The 22453-nt window shown below is 49.2% G+C and overlaps 1 protein-coding gene and 1 pseudogene across 6 annotated transcripts in view; both read left to right on the top strand.

The window, feature by feature from the left end:
* The window catches only part of Adcyap1r1 (ADCYAP receptor type I), a 50714-nt gene extending 40782 nt beyond the window's left edge, over positions 1 to 9932 (top strand). For 5 of the 6 annotated variants that reach the window (XM_040737296.1, XM_040737297.1, XM_040737299.1 and 2 more), the window contains 3 exons: positions 2358 to 2487; positions 3878 to 3919; positions 5316 to 9932. In XM_040737296.1, coding sequence (XP_040593230.1) covers positions 2358 to 2487; positions 3878 to 3919; positions 5316 to 5504 — 361 coding nt within the window. In that variant the 3' untranslated portion in view covers positions 5505 to 9932. The remainder of the gene's footprint in view (positions 1 to 2357; positions 2488 to 3877; positions 3920 to 5315) is intronic. The other variant, XM_040737301.1, reaches the window with a different exon arrangement.
* Positions 9933 to 21347: 11415 nt separating this feature from the next.
* On the top strand, positions 21348 to 21693 carry LOC101835081 (annotated as a pseudogene).
* The last annotated feature ends 760 nt before the right edge of the window (positions 21694 to 22453 follow it).

A 22453-nucleotide genomic window follows, 5' to 3' on the forward strand; every position in this document is an offset into this window, starting at 1 on the left:
CAAGGAAACGGGAGCATGATGAGGTGGAGTAAGTCACATGACTGGGAAAGAAAGGACTGGAACCTACTGCATCCTAGGAATCACACCCCAGGTCACCTATGACACCCACACAGTAGGAGGTGTGGTCTTCCTAGCAACCCACAGATAGTTTGGGTGGCTCTGAGCACCAGAAGCTCTACTTGGGACTGTGGGACTCTTCTTATTGATGGCTCTTCAGGATAGGCGAGCCGAGGTAGAGGCTATGTCACTGTCTTTCTGGGTTAATCACACTCAAGGCTTTTAGCTTGCCTGAAAATTTCCGTTCCCAGACAGTCAGCTCAGACATCTACAGGTCCCATACACTGGGTTCATGAAGCCCTGTCTGCCAAGGGCCCCTGAGGTGCTCTGAGTTCCCAGTTGTCATCCCTGCTTCAGAGCTGTGGGAGGGCAGATACTGCTCTTGGGCCACACCCTGGGAAACTCTCAATTCAGTCCCACATCTGCCCTGTGTCTGGGAAGGGTCTGACACTGTTTCTGAAAGCCAGTTTCTCAGCCTGAACCCAAGACATGGAATACTACTGTGAATACCGGCGAGGCTTAGCATCTTGGTTCCCGGGTTCCTTTTCACTCTGCTGGAGTGAACTTGGAATGGGACCACTGTAGAGGGGAAGTTGGAAGAGGAAAGCAGGGCCCTAACCTGCTCAGGACCCAACAGGATCCGCAGATCTGCCATGCATAGCACATCTCGCAGCTCTTCCAACTTCCATTCTGTCCCCAGGCACAAGATGCTGCTTTCTGGTGCCAGATCCTGGGCACTGAGAGGCAGGTGGGACCTGGTACCTGTGAGATACTGGGTTTTAAGGACTAGCTCATGTGCCTGGCAGCACTGCTGCTCTTCCATGGAACGGGCATTTCCAGTGTTGACTGTATGCCTGAAGGTACTTGCTGTGAGACCTGACAGATAAAAGAGGGTCCTCATCAGGGCCACCAGCTATAGACAGAAATGAGGACAGACTGCTAGCAACCCAGGTGGGCTCACTGCAGGGACTCTTTCACATCCCATTCACCCTGCCCTGGTCTGAGGACCTTCAGTGACTATAGACTATGCTGCCTTCAAGCAAGGTGGACACTGTGAGCCCCACCGTTGTGGGCTCCTTCCTTTGTGGGCTGAATCTTCTCCTAAAGACCACCTCAAGCTTCTATTCATTTCTCCTCCTTCCCCTACTCTCCTCCCTTTTCTTTCTCCTCCCTTCCTCCTTCACGTCTTCCTTCTCATAGAAGCTGGGACACCAGGAACTTTTTTCAGAATCTAGAGATTTGGCTTTTCTAGAAATCTGGAGTCCGACATTCAATGGGATGCCTTTTTCCAGAAAGGCTGGGAGGGGGACATGAGGGGCAGTGGTAGAATTGGTCACCCTTCTATTTACTGTCCCCTTCTGAGGACTAAGCTGTGGCAGCACAGGGTGAGGCTGAAGGTCCCGGGGGCGGGGTGGGGGGAGCACGGGATACAGCTGAGGGGGAAACATTTGCAGAGGAGAGCTGGCCTCTTTGGGGAGGCTCATAGGTGTTCAGTGTGCTGGGATGGGGAGAGATGGGACCCACTCTGGGAAGCCCCTGTAAGAATTTACTCTCTCCAGGGCAGCATTCCCAGCACACGTGTGGACCTCACTGTGGACCTCTTCTGTCCCTGCACTGTTAGACAGGGCCCTGCCCTGTCTCTATCACAAGAGCTAAGAGCAGCACAGGGAGGGTCCCAGGAGGCATGGTGGGCTCTCTTGCTGATCCATCCTTAGGGTGGACCTCATCCTTTGACTCAGTTTCTGGGGCAGCAGCTCTCTCCTGTGCAGCCAGAATTTCTGCCCAACCAGAAAGTCCTTCCTTGAAACCCTCCCATGTTCCCCTATGGTCCACCTAGTACCCTCCCTCCTAGGCATCAACATTGCTCCCAAGTGTCCCTAGATATCCCCAGACTCAGAAAAGTCCTATCTCCATGGGTCTTACAGCAGCTGTTTTTGAGGTCATGCAGCTTCCTTCTGAGCCAGGACAGGTTTACTTTGGCTCAAGACTCTGGAATTCTACCCTGAATTTTCCTCTGAATTATATATTATGCAAGGGACCCTGTAAGTGATTCATTTTCAGTGGCTCTGCAAGATACTGACTAGATACCCTGCAGATTGGGGAAGCCTCCTTACAACATCCTAGGAACCCTGGGCTCTAGCTGGCTTCCTTGCTCCCAGACCCCTTGCACCAGTAAACCATACCAAGCAAGTCTGTGAACAGGGGCACTGAGAGGTAGCCAGGGCTGATGACAGGTCCTCTGCCCTCCCCGATCCCAAGTCCTGCAGTCCCCCGAGCAGGTTTTTGCTTTCTCCTGACAGACGGCTGGCTCGCTCCACCCTGCTGCTCATCCCACTGTTTGGAATCCACTACACAGTATTCGCCTTCTCTCCAGAGAATGTCAGCAAGAGGGAAAGACTTGTGTTTGAGCTTGGACTGGGCTCCTTCCAGGTAGGCATGATGCGCGCAGAGGGCATAGCTCATTGGAAGCTAAGCCCTGACTTCTGAACTGCTGACAGCTCTGTAACCCTGTGAACCCTGACTTCTAACCCCAGTGTTTGTCTCTGACATGAGTGCTGGAGCATAAGTCCCCTACAGTCCTTTCTGCTGCTCTAAGATACAACAAAGTCTGGCTGTCACTGTGCTGGGGGATCCTGGTCCAGGTGCCCCTGAGGGACTAGAGATGAAATCGTCCTATAAAGCCCATGAGAATGGATGGCTTTAAGACTCTTGTGATGTGTTCACACTCTGACTTCAGCCCTGTACTGCCGCCACATAAGGACTTGGGTTCTCTTATCCACCTTGAGTCGGTGGCGCAGAGGACCCCAGTGTAGGGCCTGACACAGAACTGACCAGGCTGGAGGTACCTGGGCAGATCCTTAAATGAATGGGTGTGGGGGCAAGATGAGGAACAGAACAGCAAGGGTATGAGCAGGAGGGAGTAGGTGCCTCTAATGTATGCACACATCACAGCTAGGAAGTGAGTGAAGGTGCTAATAGTGGTGTGTTGCAAAAGGGGGCATATCTCCCTGAGCCGCGTTTTTAAATTGGCATTTGAGTTTGATGGTCAGAAAACACTCTGCCCAAATGCCTTGAATTTTAATTCAAAGTCCTTTCACATGATTTCACATTCTGGTGAGGCCGGGAGTGTTACAGATGATGCTCTGACCCAGGAATTACAGCCCAAGGCTTCCATCTTTACATTTGCTGGCATAGTCAAGCCATCGGTCCTTTGATATTTTTCAAATGACAGCCCAGGGTAGTGAGGTCCTACAGACCTGGTTTCCAGCATTCAGGAAAAGGCTGCTTTGTTTCGGGCAGAAGAGCTAGATCCATGCCCTGCCAAGTACTTGCTGCACATGGTTTGCTTTGCTGTGTCCAGAAGCAGCTTGCCAAGGGAGGGCAGAGCAGGGTTAGTGATGGATAAAGATCATATGCGTCTCTTCTGTTCCAAAGGAGTCCTGTTCTCAGGAGCCTGCAGACTAGTAGCAGAGCCCAGAGAACATTCTGGCCCCTCTAGAAAGGGCGAGTGGCTTCCCTAGGACTGAAGATAGTCTCCAGCGATGGGAAGGATTTGGCCACGTGAATGTGAGATCCAAGAAGAGATGTCTGGCTGTGGGGACTGGTCTATCAACCATCTGGCTTCATGGAAGTGCCTGTCTTGGTGCAGCAGGATGCATTCCATATTACTGTAGAGCTTTGCACAGGCGCGCCCTGTCTAGACTGTGAGGCTTTTCTTCTTTCTGGAATCTTTTCCACTGCCCTTCCTCCCACATGCCCACAGTGTCTCAGGAGGGCCCTTTCTGGTAGGACTCATGGTTGTCTGTGTTCTCTCCCCCAGGGCTTTGTGGTGGCCGTGCTCTACTGCTTCCTAAATGGGGAGGTGAGACACAGTTTTTCTACCTTCCTTGGCTGCACAGGTGGGCTTTGCTGGCGACAGACCGGGAGCAGATTGCTCAGACGGGACTCTCCAGGTTCCCGGTACCGAGGATAGCTGACATAGCTGCCAGTGTTAAATGTGGTACCAACATCTCCTGAAATCCCTCACCTGTTCCAGAATCATTCCAACCCTACAACTAAAGCCAAAACTGAAGACAGAGTAGAGCACAGTTAGTGAAGTCATGTCTGCTGAGAGCACAACTCCAGGGCGCATTCTTTCCACAGGACATGCCTCAGTGCAGTGAGCAGGAGTTAGTACCTATAGGTTATCAGGCTGTGATGGGGAGAGCTACTGAGCCCTGGTAAGGCAGCCCGATTATCCCTGTTAGCACAGAGCCTATGAGAATTTGGAAGAGGCCCTAAGCAGAAACCTGGAGTCTTCCTGAGGTGTTTCATACCCAGAGCTACCATCTGGGGCTCCTTATCTAGCCTGCTTGGGGTAATGTTCTGGAATAGGGCCCAGGATAGAGGTGCCAGGGAAGTGTTGGGGATCGGCTATGTGGATGGGGTTGCAAGTGGAGAGAGGTCTTTTCCCCAAGGCTCTGGTGTTAGTGGAAAGGTCATGGTCTCATCAGGTTCTTCCTCTTGTTTGCATCTGAGACTCAAGACAACTAAGGCTCCGTGACCAGAAGGCCAACCTCGATCAGATTATAATGGATCAAGAGAGCCTAGAGAGAGAGCCTTGCATAAGATCCTCAGAGAGCTAGAGGCAGGAGTATGGGCATCTTGTCAGGAGTCTGCCGAGGGCGTGGAGGCACGAAGTGGAGAAAGTGGGTATATACGCTGCTTCTAGTCGTGCAGTTTGTATGCTGCATAGAGGTGCTTGGCTGAAGCGGCACACGGAGGCTTATGTTTTCTTGGCATGGCCAGCATTTACTATATGCAAAGCTACATGGGGGTTTGCCAAGAGGCATGGACCATTTTCTGACTCTCGGTCTCAGAAATCTTCTCACCTTGGAAGCCTTCGAAGCTGTGGATATCTAGGCCTTATCCAGAGATGTTGATATCACCATTCATAAGCTTTGGACATCTGGGATATTTTAAGCTATTTGAGTAACCCTCATATGCATCTCATGGTGGCCAACAGGGGTGATGACCTTTATTTGGTCCATTTGCTTCAAGAGGTTGCTAGGACAACTCTCTTTGACAGTTCCAAAGGACTGAGAGGCCCAGACAGCAGGAAGCTGCCCGAAGACCTTTCCAAAATGGGCTAGGACAAGGCTGCAGGATACAGCTGGGAAGTAGGAGCTGGGTGGCGAGTCATGATGGCAGCTGGGAAATCACCAGCAAAGGCTTAGAAGGTGCTCACTGGGAAGTCACGTACACATTGCTCGTTGCAGGTACAGGCAGAGATTAAGAGGAAATGGAGGAGCTGGAAGGTGAACCGCTACTTCACTATGGACTTCAAGCACCGGCACCCGTCCCTGGCCAGCAGTGGAGTGAATGGAGGGACCCAGCTGTCCATCCTGAGCAAGAGCAGCTCCCAGCTCCGCATGTCCAGCCTTCCGGCTGACAACCTGGCCACCTGAGCTCTGTCTCCCTTCTCCTGCACAGGCTGGGGCTGCGGGCCGGTGCCTGCGCGTGTTTGTGCCTCTCCTCTCTCCTTGGGCAGGCCCTGGGTAGCAAGCTGGGCTCCTCCCCAAGGGGGAAGAGAGAGATAGGGTGTAGGCTGATATTGCTCCTCCTTTTTGGGTCCCGCCTACTGTGGTCCATTGAGCCCAATTTGACATGTAAATACACCTCAAATTTGGAAAGTTGCCCCAACTCTCCCCCCAACCCGTGCCCTTGCTCACTTCTGCCAGGTTCCAGCTTGACCTACTGTGTCAAGGCCAGCCTCAGTGATGGCCTGATCCCAGGTACAAGGCCTTGTGAGCTGAGGCAGAAAAAGGCCTGTTTTGGAGAGAGGCTGGGGTAGTACCCAACCCAGAAGCCTTTCACTAAATTGACTTTGGATGTGGGCTCTTCTCAGCCTGTACCAAGTCCTATAGTTGGCCAGGGATGCAGCTCAGTGGCCAGAGCATCCTTTGGAGTGGGTCAACCTGAGGCTCCTTTTGCTTACCTGACATCTAGGTTGTCCAGGTACTCAGATCCTGTATGCCTGGATGATGGGAGGGTTACAGGGCTCTTTCAATCAACTTAAGTTGGGGTGGGGTGAGGGTCAGGGAACGTTCTGGTGCTTTTCATTTGATCTGAAAGCTGAGAGCCAGGAACGCAGATGCGTTTGGGAAGGAAATGGGACAGCTGAAGATCTTACCATGTCCACGACTGTGCCCTGACTCGAGACTCGATCGTGTGGTGGCTTCACATCTACCCATCTTGCCTAAAATGGATGGTCTGAAGAAGCCGTTCTCCAGCCATGCCAGCCACAGAGAGCCCCGAGCTCTCCTCTCTCAATTTCCCCCGAAGTCAAAGCCATGTCTAGAATGAACCAGCCACCTTGTAGTGATATCAGTGAGCTCTGAAGCAACTTTCAGTTTTCACAAGCCAAGTCCTGGGGAATCCCCACAGCTACACCTCTACTGATGACAAGGAACTGTAGAAGCCGCCCCCAGCCTGGACTCCATGACTAGACTCAGATGTCTGCAAGACTTTCACCATGTTCCGTTGACATTTGAACTGCACGTGGGCCTCTCAGAGGGTTTGGAGGGGATGCTGTGTCTGTCACACGCATGAGCAGAAGCTACAGATGGGAGGAAGAGTGCCCATCTTGACTCTCCAGCTGTAGGTTGCACAGCCATAACCCAACACTTTAAAATAAGGCCACACCCAGATTTGGGGAGATGGAGGGGAAAAGCGGGGCCGTGGGGCCACGTGGCCCAGCTCTTTCCATGCTGGTGTTTGTTTTTGTCCCTGCCTCTGTGGACTTGTTCATGGTTGTGCTCTGGGATGCATGGGGAGTGCGGACGGAGTGCTGCCTGGCTTGCTGTTGTATTAAGTAAGATTTGAGACGGTGTTGCTGGAGGAACCATTAGAAATACTGGAGAAGGTTCTAGTTGATATGGTGTAGACATGTGTTTTGTATCCTTGACTAGTGAATTCAGTTTTTGGATCTTTGGTAAAGCCAGAAGTGGGAAAGCTCCTCCTTGTTCCTTCCCAAAAATATTTGGTGGCTTGGACCAGCCACTGGGTATACATTGACCCTTTACCCCAAACCTTATCCCCCTCCATATTTCTTCCTCTGTTCTGAGAACCAGGTTATCAGCCAAATAAGAGACAGCTGATCACCTTGTGTTTTGGACATTACTAGGGAGCCTGAGCTATTTAGAGGAAGCCATGGTTCAGGATTCCTATCGACTCAGAATGCTGTAACTGTGAATGCATGTGTGATGTGCTGGGCAGAAGCATCCTTGTTTGTGAAATGAGGTGTTTTCTAGTGCTTCTCCAGGTTCGGTGTTAGTTAAAAACCACGGCAGGTAAACAGACATGTATTGTTGTGTATATCATCCAGGAGGTGTGCACGCATGTGCATGTGTGTGGTGAGGGGAATGGCATTCTGCTTATTTTCCCATTTGGGTACCACAGTGCAAGTTTGCAGAGCAGAGGAAAGCTCGGGCCACGGTCATTTGAATAGAACCTCAGATATGATGTGCAGAGCTAGTTTTCCAGGCTGGGCAGGCACAGGTGGCCTGTGGCACCCTCCACCCAAGGTGTGGCCCCTGGGCTATGAACCCCACTCACCTGTCTTCACCCCCCACCAGTGGGTCTGCTTCACTGTGGAAGAAGAAACTGTGACTTTCTAGTTGCATCACTGCAAAACAGCAAAAACCAGGTCAGTCCTGAGCCCTTGCTGCTTCCTGAGCCCTGGGCCTGCGTCCTCCTAGAAGTTCCGGGCTCCTGATGTTTTGTTTTTCTGTCTGAAGGGTTATTATTAACATTAGTTTGCTAGTCTTGTGAGCAGATGTGCCTGAAGGATTCTGCATGTCCTGGGAGGGTCTGGCTCTCAGGCCACAGGCAGTGAAGGGACAGCGCAAGGCTGGGTAAAACCCTTCCCCTTCGACCCTCCTACAGCTATAGCCCAAGCAATAAGACTTACTAATTTGTGTGTTGCCCAGTGTGCCTCTGGGGTTCTGTCTAAACACCAACCATCTTCTCTTGGAATCGGCCCCTGGCAAGGCTTGCAGTAATACAGCCCGGGCCCAGAGAAGGGAAAATGGGGAAGGGATCCTGTCTGGTAGGTGAAAAGGGCTTCATGGACTTAGATACCCTGAAGCAGTGTCAGAGCCGATCCAAGGTCACCCAGCCTGTAGAGGATCATTCCTGGGGAGTGGGGCCTTGTTCTAGGAAACTCGGAAGGCCAAATCTCATGGACCACACCCTTTGGGAGGGAGGGAAGGACAGCCATGTCTCGTCCCATCTCCTATTATGACTGTCCATCTACAGGGCAAACAGGAAGTGTCAGAAGAGGGTCTAGTCCTCACAAAACGGGATCTACATGGGGAAGGCTTAGGTTGCCAGGGAGTCACAGGGATTGGGGGATGCTGCAGTTTTTATCCTTGGCATCCGCCATGCTGAAAACCTGACTGCACTCTCTGTGTACGGTGGTGAGGTTCCCTTGGCATGCTCAGGAGCCCATGGTGAGCCCTTCCCTAACCCATCTTCTCTGGACTGACTTCTCCGGGGAGGGGGACTGGGAGCTTGTTCAGGGCCCAGTGCTGGAAATAACCCTGTACCTGTCACCTGTGCCCCTTCTTCCTTGGAAGAAAAGCTGCGAGCCACTCTTTAATTCCGTGTATACCCTTTGTCCCCTGCAAAGAGAAGGCAGCAAGTACTGTAACACTGCAAATACCACTTGAGTCCAGGGGGTCTGGAAACCAGCTGGAAGAGCCTTGACCAGGGAGTCTGGGACTTGGGGTTCCCCAGCTTAGCCGCTCACTGCTGTTTGACCTTGACTCATCCCTTATAAGGGGAAATTCAAAGACTATTAGAGCTGTGAGCAACTTGGAGATCTGAAGGGTGAACCTTCCCCATGGGCTCATGAGGAAACAGGTGGGCCTAGCATGCTTTTGAATGAGAATGTGGCCCTACCAGTACTGACCAGCCCTGCGTGTGAGCCAGATACAACACTCCAAGCAGTCATAGAATACACTGCACCTTCTTTAGGAATGGCTGCACCTTCAGAATGTCTGGGAGTCCATGATACAGTATTGGAGAAGCAATGGAGTTGGTGGGGTATAAGGATACCTGCTAGCAAACTTAGCCCTCTCCGTCTGTCCTGGGACCCCATACTTACTCTCAACCCCTAATCTGCTGTGGTGTGGCCATGGTTACAGAATCATCTGCTCCCTAAGTAGGGATGCGGTGGAAGTGAAATGCTCACTGTCGGTTTACAAGCTCTGTAAACCACATAGCCGTGTGCTCATTCTTAGGGTGAAGACCCTCAAAAGGTATCCCCTGCAACCAGTCTACTGCTCTGAGCCTCCTTGGGTTAACTGTTACCCCATTTGTAAAGACCACCAGCACCGAGGGTGAGGCCACGGGGCTCTGGGTAGACCTTAATCTCCAGCTTTATCTTCACTTTGTTCAGTTTGCATTGAAGGTAAGGACGTGGAGAGCTCTATGAGTGCTGTGAGAACCTCTGTGCCATCTGCCTAGGAATCCTCCAAGGGTATGGGACATTCCTCAAGTGGGACAAATGCCCATTCTTTCTCCTCCCCGCCCCTGAACTCCAGGTCCTGTGGTGTGTCTGCTGTACTCAGCCATGCGTATTTTGTCTGCTGTCTGTCTTCTGAGGCTTTGTGTCTGTCTGGGCTGGCTTGGGTCAGCCCTTGGTACTCCAGATTAGCTCCAGGCCCACTCGTGGGAGCTGGATCAGTCTGAGTTTAATTTCCCACAATAAAGATAAATCCCACGGACCTCACTGCTACTGCTGCCTCCATTAACGCTGTGCTCACACCTTGTCTGGGATTTTAAGGATGTCAAACTGCTGTAGATGACTCAATAAATGTCTTATCATTTTTCTTGGTGCCTATAAATTGCTGAAAGTGGAGGGTAGGGAAAAGAGGCAGGAGGGGGAGCGAATCCCCCGCCCCCAGATCTGATTATCCCAGAGCAGGGTAGTCTGCAAGGCCTCATGGCCTTTTGGGTTCTAGAAGAGAGGGATGAGGATGTGATTGAGTGAGCTGAAGATGGAGGAGGGAACGAAGGGAACTCTGGCCTTCAGGGGACAACACTCCTGTGATGTGAGTGGAGCTAGGTTCACTCGGGAGTCTGAAAATCAAAATGGCTTACCCTAAGGTCTTTGATGTCTCGTGACCTTCATGTAGTTTGGTGGGAGCTGCCCCAGATTCCTGCAGGGACTGTTTCAGCTCAGCCTGGGTGTGCCCTTGGCTGTCAGGGTTCCATCCACAACAATTCCTGGAGAGTCAGAGCCACCACCAGCCCTGCCACAGCAGGTAACGGATTCTATGTAGCTCTCATTTCCTTAAGGGCCTAATGATTGTTATAACTTTCTCCTCATGGAGTTAGTCACATTTTAATAGCCAGCAACAGAAAGTCAGAAAAAGAGTCATAGGATTTGTGTCAGGGTGAAGAAACAAGAGTTACCCGAAGCTACCTGTCATGCCACAAAACTGATGCGCGGGCTGTTGTCACAGTACCTGCCACCATCCCAGTGGTGAGTTCTTTAGGCTGGGGTCTTGACATTGCACTTGTCACTGCCCCTGAAGCCCATAGCTTGAGACAAGTCACCGGCAAAGCACCCCACACGTAGCGTCCTCTCTCTGGCTGTACATTTCTTGTCAATGCCTCATCTGACCTTTGTCCGGGGCTGTTCAAACCTGATGGTGTGGTGTTTTCCTAGACTCATCAAGAGGAGGTCAGGGTTTCAAATCTGGAGATTTGTAAATCATCCCCAAGTATTCAGGAGGCCTGGGAATAGGAAGAACTGACCACAATGGGCAGGAAGTCTACAGCCATCACAGAGCCAGCTCCCCCCAGCTACCAGACCACTCTGAAGTAAAAGCCAGTGAGATAAGCTGAAAGCCAACAGATATCCACCATCAGCCTTCCACCCAATAGGCCCCGGAGGCCTCTGCTCCAGTGTCTAGGAGGCTGGTGTTTGTGCTTTTCAAGGCTACACTTCCCTTTTCTCCTTTTGGGAGACTGTCAGGCCACGCCCCATGACGACTCATTTACCAGACACCTGGATCTGAACGTTAATCTCTCAGTGGGCCAGAATCTGCTGGCTGCTCCCTCAGAAGACCTCTCCAGAGCTGTCATTCTTTGACCAGGATAAATGGAGGCTCCATATCCCATTCTTTGAGGTCTTCCTCAAGAAGGCCAGGTGAAGAGCCAAGCAGAAGTTGAAAATCCTGAGTTCATGTTAAGAAGGAATTTCTTGGCAAGTATAGTCATCAAGCTGCTTAGTTCATGGGAGTAAGTGCCTTTGTCCCAGACACTGAAGACTATTTTGGCCTCTTTCTTCCTTTGTCCCAAGCCCCAAGCTCCTTTTTTTCCCCTAGGTAACTCCTGGCTATTCTTTGGTAACAAAGTAAAATTCCTTTCAGAAATCCAGGGTCCTCAAGCTTTTGGTTGAACCAGAGTCACCATGTATTGCTGGATCCACCTTCACAGTTTCTGATGCAGCATGACTGAATTTGGGCTCAACAGTCTACTGTTAACTCTCACTTGGAGCTAGCCCTGTAAGCACCACTCCTCAATCCATCCTGTCCAAGGGAATGTGGCTGGGCACCCCAGCCTGTTTGTGAACCCTGGACCTGGACAGTGGCTCAGTTCCTAGGGGCTGGATAGCAAACAGACACTGACATCATGAGGTCACTGACTGTTTTAGGAGACATGAAGGTCTACAAGAAAATTGACCTGTAGATGTCTTTTGAGGCTCTGCCATCTGGATCCTGTAGACCATCAGAGATAACCTGAGAATCCAGATCCAAGGATACAAGCTATCTTGAGTCTTAGAACCATCCTGGAGACAATTAGGGTCAAGTTCAGAGGTCATAGCTGAAAACTCTCAATAAGTAAAAAGTGGCCTAAAGGAGACAGGATTTATCTTCCCCATGTTTAGTCTGCAATAGGGAGTCCAGAACTGGAGCTGTGACTCACGGTCCCCAGGGACTCTCTTTACATGTGCATTGTTAGGATGGGAGTCTGGTCCCAAAGTCAAAATGGTACCTGCAACTCTGGAACTAGACTTGGAGTGAAAAAGAGAAAGCAGGTGTTTTCCGGCTTACCTCCCATTGCCATTGTTCAGTCACATGACACACTCACTCCAAGACAGGTGTCTTAGTCAGTGCTCTGTTGCTGTGAAGAGACACCATGGCCACAGAAACTCTTTTTTATCACACAGGGTTCCTCTGTGTAACAGTCCTGGCTATCCCAGAACTCACTCTGTAGAGCACCCTGCTTCTGCTGGGATTAAAGGCATGTTCTGCCACCACCACCCAGTGGCAACTCGTATAAAAGAAATCATTTAGTTGGGCCTGGCTCCTGGTGGGGAGCATGGCAGCATGCAGGCAGACATCGTGCTGCAGAAGTAGCTGAGAGTCTATATCCGAATCTGTAAGCAGCAGGAAGAGAAAGGCCACTCGGCCTGGATTGGGGCTTTCAGAACTCAAAGCTGACTTCAGGGGACACACTGCCTCCAACAAGGCCACGCCTTATTCCTTCTCAAGTGGTGCCACTCCCTAGAGCCTAAGCTTTCAAACATATGAGCCTTCGGTGTTCATTCTTGTTCAAACCATCACAGCAGGCAAACTAACACATCCCCCATCATCCTGGAAGGCGAAGGCGTTCACTGACTGTAGAGCAGTGGTTTGTGTCATACTTTCAAGCCCCTGATTGTCTGACAAGTCTGGAGGTAGTCACCCGGCTCTTCCCACACCCGTGAAGAGATTGTCTAGCTGTAGATCCCACTTTATTTGGAAAACAAAAGCAAAAACAAACAAACAAACAAAAAACACAAGGAGATGCAGCATCCCAGCTGGACCACAGAATGACTCTGAAGATTCTCGGTTGGAACTGGTTGTTCCTACCCCTGGTAGCCTTGCTTAGATCAAGGGATGAACACGTGCTGTAGTGCTTTGGGTTTCTTTTATTCTTTGGGCTCCTTCAGATGTCTGCGTTTTGTGAGTGTATTTTGTGCTGTGGGAACTCCTGAACTCATTACACATGTTTTAGTTAGGATGATCTTCAGAGATAGTCCTTTCGGCGAGGAGAATGAGCACCATAATTGCCATGAATTCATGATTGTTCCCTCAAGCAGACTCGGCTAAACGCTTCTCAGCTTCTGTCTTTGTTATGTCGCCCCCTAGTGGGTGGGACTGTGCAGTTGCACTGATGAGAACTCAACCCCTATGGCAGCCTGGGATGCAAGATTAGGAATTCCCTGTGGGAAGCTGGGTACCAGTCTCTTTTCCAAACTATATTAGATATTCCATTCTATATTAGAGAGGAAATCCTTAGCAGAGGGCTGAGTGTCCAGAAGCAAACGTCATCTTGTAGACATCGATGGAAAGGTCGCTTTTCTTCACTGGTGTGCTTGATGTCTAGACTCAGGAATTGTCAGAGAATTCTAAGAGAAGGCTAAGAACGGTGATCTTTTTGGAGACTACAGCAGTGATAGGGCATCAGACTCTGATCTGTTTATTCAGTAGCTGCTCGTTGAGCATTTGTCGCTCTTTGGATCACTCTCTAGGGTGTGCCTTGCAATTAGAACGGTTCTCAGGCACTGGCGAGTGGGCTCAGAATAGTCCTCATGGTCACAGCTCATGGTCTGCTGAGTCAGCAATAAGGAAAGAAACAGAATATGGTTTCCAGTGAAGGTCAGTGTCGTGAAGAAATGGAATAGTTCTGAAGGGGACAGCCCCACAGCGGGGCAACTATTTTAGAGTGGGTAGCCAGAAATCTGGGGATGCCGGGATTTGAGCGTTGTAATTTTCTGAGTCCTGCAGCTTTATTAGGGTCTCCAGAAATACCAATGGCAAAAGCATCCCAGGTAAAGAGCTACCATGAATGGGTACTCTGAGTTTTTAAATGAGGCTCACTCATAATGTGCAGTGACTTCCTATAGTCATCATAATAAACTACTACAGGCCTGGGGAGGGACTGTCAGATAACCGGACCTTTGTTCTGTCACAATTCCCGAGTCTAGACATCAAGCCAAGATGATGTTGGGGCCGTGCTCTGCTTGAAGGTTCTGGGGAGAATGCTGTATCTTGTTTTCTTTTTTGAGTTTTGGATCTTGCCGGTGATTTCCTTTAGCATTCCTTGACTTGTAGGAGCATCGCCTTGCTCTTCTGTCCTCACACGGCTTTCTCTACGTCCGAGACTCTGTGCCTGCTGTGCATCACTGTAGGGACGAAAGTCCCATCTGATTTCAGGCTCACCCAATCCAGTGTGATCTCAACTCATCATCTCATCTCCAGACACTTATTTCCAAATCTGGCTCCATCCCTAGACACCCAGCGTCAGGGCTCCAACATATCATCTGGAGAGACACAGCTTGCCTGCAGGAATAAGCAAAGGTTTGCAGCTTCGCTGGCTGGGCTGGCACACTGGGGTCACTTGGGATATTCATAAAGAAGAGCTGTGGCTGAAGGGAAGTCAGGGCAGGCACTCAGGTCAGGATCCTGGAGGCAGGACAGAAGTGGAGCCCCCGGAGGAGCACTGCCTGCTGGCTTGCCCCTTGTGGCTTGTTCAGCTTACATTCTTCTACAACTCGGGACCACCTGACTAGTGGTGGCACCGATCCTGTGGGCTGGGCCCTCCCATCGATAATTAATCAAGGAAATGCCCCCACAGACATACTCACAGGCAGTATGGAGGCAACTGTTGTAAATGTGTTTGTGGGGCTGCAATTGGAGCCAGCTGACTTGCCGGTGGCTCATACCTGGGGGGGGGGGGATGTGGATTGAGAAAGGCTAGCTAAAGACATTAAGAGAAAAGACAGAGAGACAGAATAGTATCGGGAGGGCAAATTCAGTCCACGCTGAGTGTGCAAAGTTTATTCTTCAACCAAAAGTGGAGATAATGGCACAAGACTTCTATTATCACGTATAAAGGACAAACAGACTCACTTCCCTTAATTCTCCAGGTATTTGGTAGCCACACCTGCCATCCGGCCTGCAGGGTCAAGAGAAAACACACCTGAGCCCGAGTCCATTGTTATTTAGATAAAGACATCTGCTACCAAGGCCGAAACATCCTGCAGCAGCCAAGCTTTAGACAGTTTTGAACTCTCTGATCTTGAGGCAAAATGAAATGGACCCCTCTGTATGGACCCTAACAGACCATGACCTTGGTTGCTAAACTGGGTGTCATGTCTAGGCACAGTCTATAGCATGGCACTAGTCTGTGCAGGAGTCCCATGTGCTCCTTGTCCAGCACCACAGACAGCTCCATTCTTCAGGCCAGTTCCTGCATGCTTGTCTGCTGTGAACATGGCAAATGCAGGTTCTGTGGGGTCTGAAATTCCTGTTATTTAGGGTTTCCACTTTGATGCAAAAACAGGTAAAAATGATCTTTTTAGTATGATAAAAGCTGACAACAACCATAAGCACAATCATGTTTTGTGCATTCTTCATCGAACAATATTTATATAATTGTCTATATAGTTAATTGCAATATAATTTAGTACTAAAGATAATTAAAATGGAATTTTTAAACTGATTGACCTCTGTACTGATGAGAACAGAATCCTCCAATTGCAAGTTCAGATACACAGCTGGTGATGGGGTTTGTATTGCATAATAGAGCCTGGCTCCACTCATGTCCCTGCTCCAGCAGCAAGGGGCATCTTCACGTCTTGGTACCCCACCATTTCTGGCTCTCTAGCCCTGTGTATGGTAGGGAATGGAGCATAATGATCTAACTCTAAAGTAAGGCAACATTCACTCATCTACAACCCACGAACACAGCCTGAATGCATCTCTGACAACTTCTCCTTGGATTGATCACCAAAGTGTCTCTGGCTAGTTTAGTGCTACTTACCGTGTAAGGCGGTGAGATGAGAGGAAGCGTCGGTGCAATAAGCCTGCACACTTACCCAATCAGGAACAAGTTCCACCAAGACCTTTGAACACATTTCTTCGATTCTTTCAATTGGAAACTGAGTCATGACTGGGACTCAAGCTTGTTGGTCACCCGAAGTAGAACCTTCCTCTGTTAAAACACATAATGTGTCTGAATACACAGACCAGTGACTTCGAAGTTCCTTGGATGGTGTCACATGTTCCCTGAAGCACCCAGTCCACCCCTCAACCCACCCAGATTCAAAACTTCTTCCCAGGCACTAAGGGTATCGGCTCTGTGGAGATGCCAACACCAGTAACAAACTGATTCACTTTGCACTCATGGTCAGGTGTCATCCCTGCTTGCTTCTCTGTGGCTGTGGTAAAAAACTGATCAAAACCAGCTGAGGTGAAGTGAGTGTCTATTTGGCTTACAGTTAGCAGTCTCTCACTGAGGAAAACAAAGACAGGAACACTAGGAGGGGAATTGGAGATGTGAAATGGAACAGAGATCTTGGAGGAGTGCTTCTTACTGGCTTGCTGCTGGTGGTTTGCTTAGCCTGCTTTCTTATAGAACCCAGGACCACCTGACTAAGGGTGGTGCTGCTCACAATGGGATGGATCCTGCCCAATCAATAATTTTAATCAAGGAAATGCCCCACAGATATGCCCACAGGTGAATCTGATGAAAGCAATTTCCAACTGAGGCTCCCTCTTCCCAGGTGACTCTCTTTTGTGTCAAGGTGACAGAAACAAACTATCTCAGATGGAGAAGATGGAAAGGAAGCCCATCAGTGCTGTATGTGATAACATCATATTTACACTCCCAAGGGATCCAGGAGAGTGTGACTAAGATTACTGTTTGTAGTCTTCACTTCTATTATCTACCACTACTAAGAAGTTCCTAACTCTGGGAAGTTTTAAGGCAGGGAGTGATGCTTCCTTTCTATGTTAAGGTCCTCGTGTCCTGGTGGAGGAGGTGTAACTGGGGGGGATCTGGGCCCTGCAGGATAGTCTCAGATTAGAGGTGGGCCATCAGAGTTGAGAACTGTGTGGATACAGGGTTTTGGAGACAGCTAGCAGGGGGTGCTCTTGGCTTAGGTGTCATGAGGGATGTCACCTAGCAACAAGCTCCTGGCTGGAGCCAAGGGTGTGGGAGGGATGGTCACTTAAGGGGATGGCAAGAGTTTGTCACAGGGAAGTCAATGTTCAACCAAAGGTAAGTCAGAAAAGGGAGAATTCACCAGAAGGGATTGTAAGCTTCCAGAATGCTGGGCAGGTGACAGCCAGCATTTCTGGTGCTCCCCACTCTCAGCAGCAAGGCGAGTGCTCACCCAGAACTGAATTCCAGTGGGGTTAGAAGGTGGCCTTGGCACTTCGGTGGTCCCTGAAGCGGAAGCAGCATTCGATTCCAGCCACTCTCCCATCTGCACAGCTCATGACAACTGGGCTAGAAGATAGTTGTCTAGGGGTAGAGTGGTTTGCTACAAGTCACCCTTTGGCCAGGCCAGATGGCCAGGCTTGTAAGAACCAGGGTGGCCTCCCCAGCAAAAGCTGAGACTCGTGGCTTCCTACCCCCTGGAAATCTCTTGGGAGTGGCTGTGCAGGATGCTGCCTGGGAAGCGTTGGTTTCACATTCCTCGTTGGGCTGGGTGGTAGAGACAGACCCCTGCGTGCTGAGGACCCCGGGCCCATTTACATTAAAGGCCCCCAAAATGGTCGATGGGAGAAAGCAGCTGGCTGGAGGGACCGAGGCTCTTGTCCCTAGACTGAAGGTGCTCAGCCTAAACGCAGAGACTGTGGGAGGTCTTTGGAAAGAGCCTGGCTTCTGCCATCCTCTGGGAAGGAGTGGACAGTTCCAGGCTTCAGAACCGGGGTCTGGGAATGTGGGAGGAGGACTCTGCTGGGAAAGGATGGCAGTTCCCCAACTCCTATTTGCCTCCAAGAATGTTGCCGGGAAGGAAGCGTCTACTGAAGCCCAGGGGCTGCAGAGGAAGGGACAGGGCAAGGACAGGCTGGTCTCTGATTTTTGACACTTTTAAATGAACACCCCCTCTGCAGTTCACTCAAGTAATGAGACCTGCCCTTGGCCTTCAAATGTTACCCCACTGAACTTTGAGTTGGTGCCCCAGGACAAGATGGGGCCCACATTCTCCAATCTGGGGAAATGTCTGCGTGGTGTCACAGGAGCCTTGGGTCACACAGAGTGGCCTCATGAGATCTGAGGCTGCTTCCTCCCAGGCCGCAGTCAGCACACATGGATGCCTGGAGTTAGAAATGAGTCTTTTGCAGGTAGCATGGAGGACCCTGTCATGCCATTTGAGTATACTTTTGCATCAGGAACAGAGGGAGGCCTACAACAGACCATGGCACGAACATTTTTTCCCAGAGAGGCTAGTGAGGGAGGGGAAAGCCTTGAGAATACAAGCGGGAACTGGAAACTGGGAATCATTTCCTCTCCCAGCAGGTTCCCTTGTCTTCTGGGGGAAAAAATCAACTCCTAGGTTTGCACTGCCCTCTGCTGGCCATTTTGTTGATACCAGGTGCAGCGTAGTCTGTTGGGCTAGTTCCCACGCTGCTGGTAAGGAGATTATGAGAGGAAAGAACAAGCTTAAATGTTTGCTATAATTAACACTGGGAGGAGACACATCTGAAGTATCTTGTAAGAAGAATGTGACCCACAGAGCACTGGAAAGGGCTTTAGTCTCAGGACTTCTGCTACACACATTTGTATTTCTGTATGACCACACAGAAAAGTTATTTCTGGAAACTACACATAAGGCACATACAAAAGTGTCTCTAGTGCCATTTAGGATGTGAATTTGCGTCTAAGAACTTTCACACTCAATTCTAAGCATAAACATCCGCATCCATCTGGTCATGCTTCAGATTTTCTTGAAGGGTTTTGCTTTTGTCTTTCTTTTGAGGCTTTGGGGAACGCTCCTCAGGAACTCGCTGTTTGCTGGGAGGTTAATGAAGTCAGCTGACCGCATGTACTAGTACGTTCCTTATCTGTAAATGCAGAAAACCTCGAATGGAAAATATCCTGGGAGAGGCTTTACCCAGCAGCTACCGAGTCTAGAGGCTATTTGCATGGCGATCACATTGTTCTGAGTTTCCTAACGGTTAGACGGGACTTAAGGCATGTTCGAGGAAACATGTAGGACTACATGCAGCGGTTTGTACAACGGACTTGGGCCACCATGGCATTTGTTAGGGCAGGAGCTTGTTCCCCGGGGACATGAGAGCGAACTAGGTAACTAGACAAACACGCGCCGCCGACCGAGCCTGTGGGAATGCTGGGCTCCTTCACTGGCTGACACAGCCTTTGCCTGTTCTCTCTCCAGCAATTGATTGCTGACTGATACCTGATAGGGACACCACCACTCCCTCTGCCCTTTCATTTCACATGTTTTGCAGCCGTTGACAGGCTGTAGGAGTAGGACCGTGCACCCTGGCCTCGGGAAGGGAAAGATTTTGTGGCTCAGTGTACGTGTTAGCTTACTGGTGCAGGGGCTGGACTAGGTCAGCTTGGCTTGGATAACTGTGTCTAGACACTTCCTCTGCCCCCTTGGCCTTCTTCACTCCTCTGTACGGAACTACCTTCCTCAGTGACTGGCTCTGGGGTGGACATGCCGGCCTCTGCCACTAGGGAACTTTAATGCATTTCTTCCTTCATGTTAGATGTATTCATTTCTTCCATCATGTTTGTTAGATGTATCCATGTCTTCCTTTATGTTAGACATATCCCTTTCTTCCTCTATGATAGATGTAGCAATTTCTTCCTCTGTGTTAGATAGATACATTTCTCCCTCTATGTTAGACATATCCATTTCTTCCTCTGTGTTAGATGTATCCATTTCTTCCTCTGTGTTAGATGTATCCATTTCTTCCTCTCTGATAGATGTAGCAATTTCTTCCTCTGTGTTAGATTATAAATTTCTTCCTTCCTGTTAGATGTATCCACTTCTTCCTCAAATACTCTTCCCTGAACTGGGTTGTCTTTTAAGCCTTGAGGTCACAGAAGCAAGTGAGAGAGTGTGGATATCGCTGTGCCCACCTATGTTGTGGTCAAGAGAGAAAGACACAAGAGAGCAGATATGGGCAAAATGAATTCAGCTGAGCCCCGCAGATAGGGCGAAAGGCCGGACCCCATCAGTGTCACCAACTCCCTTTCTTGTAGTTCCCTTCAGCTTTTCCCTTGAGGAGCCAGGTGACCAGCTCTTCCCTGTCCCTGTGGCTGTAGCTCCTCGGTGCCAAGTTTCAGTCAGCGTTAATAGCTGTTAGATTTCTGCAGTGGACCCTCACTTGTTAAGCTATGGATTCTTTATTTGATTTTACTGAAAATCGATTCTTTTCTCATGCAATGTGTCCCGAACGTAGTTCCCACCTTCCCAGCTCTCACCCAGATCAACTCCTGCTCTATTTCCCCTCAGAAAAGAGCAGCTTCCAAGAGTCGGCAGCCAAGCATTGCAAAACAAGACACAATAAGACAAGGCGAAAGCCCTCATAGCGAGGCCAGACAAGGCAATCCAATAGGAGGAAGAGAGTCTCAGGAACAGGCAAAAGAGCTTAATCTAAATATTCTGCTTATCCCACCATACATCCTAAAATATTATATTGCAGATAAGTTAAATTAATGAATAATTGGGGGCGTAGATATCATGGGTTTCTATTATAATGCACATAATTCAATCAGATACAGATAAGAATTGAGAGATACATGTATTTGTACTTGAGATTTTGGGCCAGTGGTATGAATTCTTGCATAATAAGATAATGAGCAGAGTGTTCTTAATTTTCTTTTTATCAATTGAATTTTTTCATTTATTTCACATTCTGACTACAGTTTCCCTTTCTCTCCTCTCCCCCGCCTCTCTGCCCCATCTAAAAATGGACAAATACATCCCTCTCATTAGCATGCAAATTTGCCTGTCTTTAATAAATTATGCAATTGCATGCACACTAAGGAATTTGCTTTAGAATACGTCTATGATTTATTATCATGAAAAGTTTTATTTGTACATCTAATTTTTCTTTTATCGAAAACAGATTTTTCAATACAATAGATTTGCATGCAATATATTCTGATTACAGTTTTTACTCCCCTGCTCCTCCCAGTTCTTTCTCAACCACCCTTCCATCTGGATTCATTCCCTTTCTGTCTCTCATTAGAAAACAAGTGGGCATGCAAGGAATAGTAATACATTAAAAAGTCAGAATATGACTAAACAACCAAACAAAAGCAAGAACCGCAGAAAGAGCACAAGAAATGCATGTAGACACTTAGACACACATGTTTGCACACAGGAATCCCATAAGAATTTAAAAACCAGGTCAGTGTCTTCCTTTCGCTGTCGGACACCAACGAGGTCGCACGTGTGAGGCCTGTCCACAGCTGCCAACATGCACTGTGTCGCCGCTTACTTGCTTGCCGCCCTTGGGGGCAACTCCTAGCGCCAAAGACATTAAGAAGATACTAGACAGTGTGGGCATTGAGGCGGACAGACGATGACCGGTCATCAACAAGGTCATCAGTGAGCTGAATGGAAAAAACGTTGAGGATGTCATCGCCCAGAGTGTTGGCAAACTTGCTAGTGTGTCTGCTGGTGGGGCTGTGGCTGTTTCTGCTGTCCCTGGCTCTGCAGCTCCTGCTGCTAGTTCTGCTCCCGCTGCAGCAGAGGAGAAGAAAGACGAGAAGGAAGAGTCCAAAGAGTCAGATGATGACATGGGATTTGGCTTGATTGATTAAATTCTTGCTCCCCTGCTAATAAAGCCTTTTTATGTCAGCGAGATCAACAATTAATAAATGGGACCTACTGAAACTGAGAGGCTTCTGTAAGGCAAAGGACACAGTCAGCAAGACAAAAAGGCAGCCCACAGAATGGGAAAAAATATTCACTAATCCCACATCTGACAGAGGGTTGATCTCCAAAATTTACAAAGAACTCAAGAAGCAAGTCTCCAAAACAGCAAAGGACCCAATTAAAAAGTGGGCTGCAGAACTAAATAGAGAGTTTTCAATAGAGGAGTCTAAAATGGCTGAGAGGCACTTGAGAAAGTGCTCAACATCCTTAGCCATCAGGGAAATGCAAATCAAAACAACTCTGAGATACCATCTCACTCCTGTCAGAATGGCTAAAATCAAAAACACCAATGACAATTTATGCTGGAGAGGATGTGGTGAAAGGGGGACACTCCTCCATTGCTGGTGGGAGTGCCAACTGGTTCAACCACTTTGGAAATCAGTATGGAGATTCCTCAGAAAAATGGGAATAAACCTACCACAAGACCCAGCAACTCCACTCTTAGGCATATATCCAAAAGATGCCCATTCATACAACAAAGATGTCTGTTCCACTATGTTCATAGCAGCTTTATTTGTAATAGCCAGAACTTGGAAGCAACCTAGATGTCCCTCACCCGAAGAGTGGATAGAGAAAATGTGGTACATCTACACAATGGAGTACTATTCAGCAGAAAAAAATAATGGAATCATGAGATTCGCAGGC

Source organism: Mesocricetus auratus, unplaced genomic scaffold, assembly GCF_017639785.1.
Source record: "Mesocricetus auratus isolate SY011 unplaced genomic scaffold, BCM_Maur_2.0 Super-Scaffold_100676, whole genome shotgun sequence".
In the NCBI taxonomy this organism is placed as follows: Eukaryota; Metazoa; Chordata; class Mammalia; order Rodentia; family Cricetidae; genus Mesocricetus; species Mesocricetus auratus.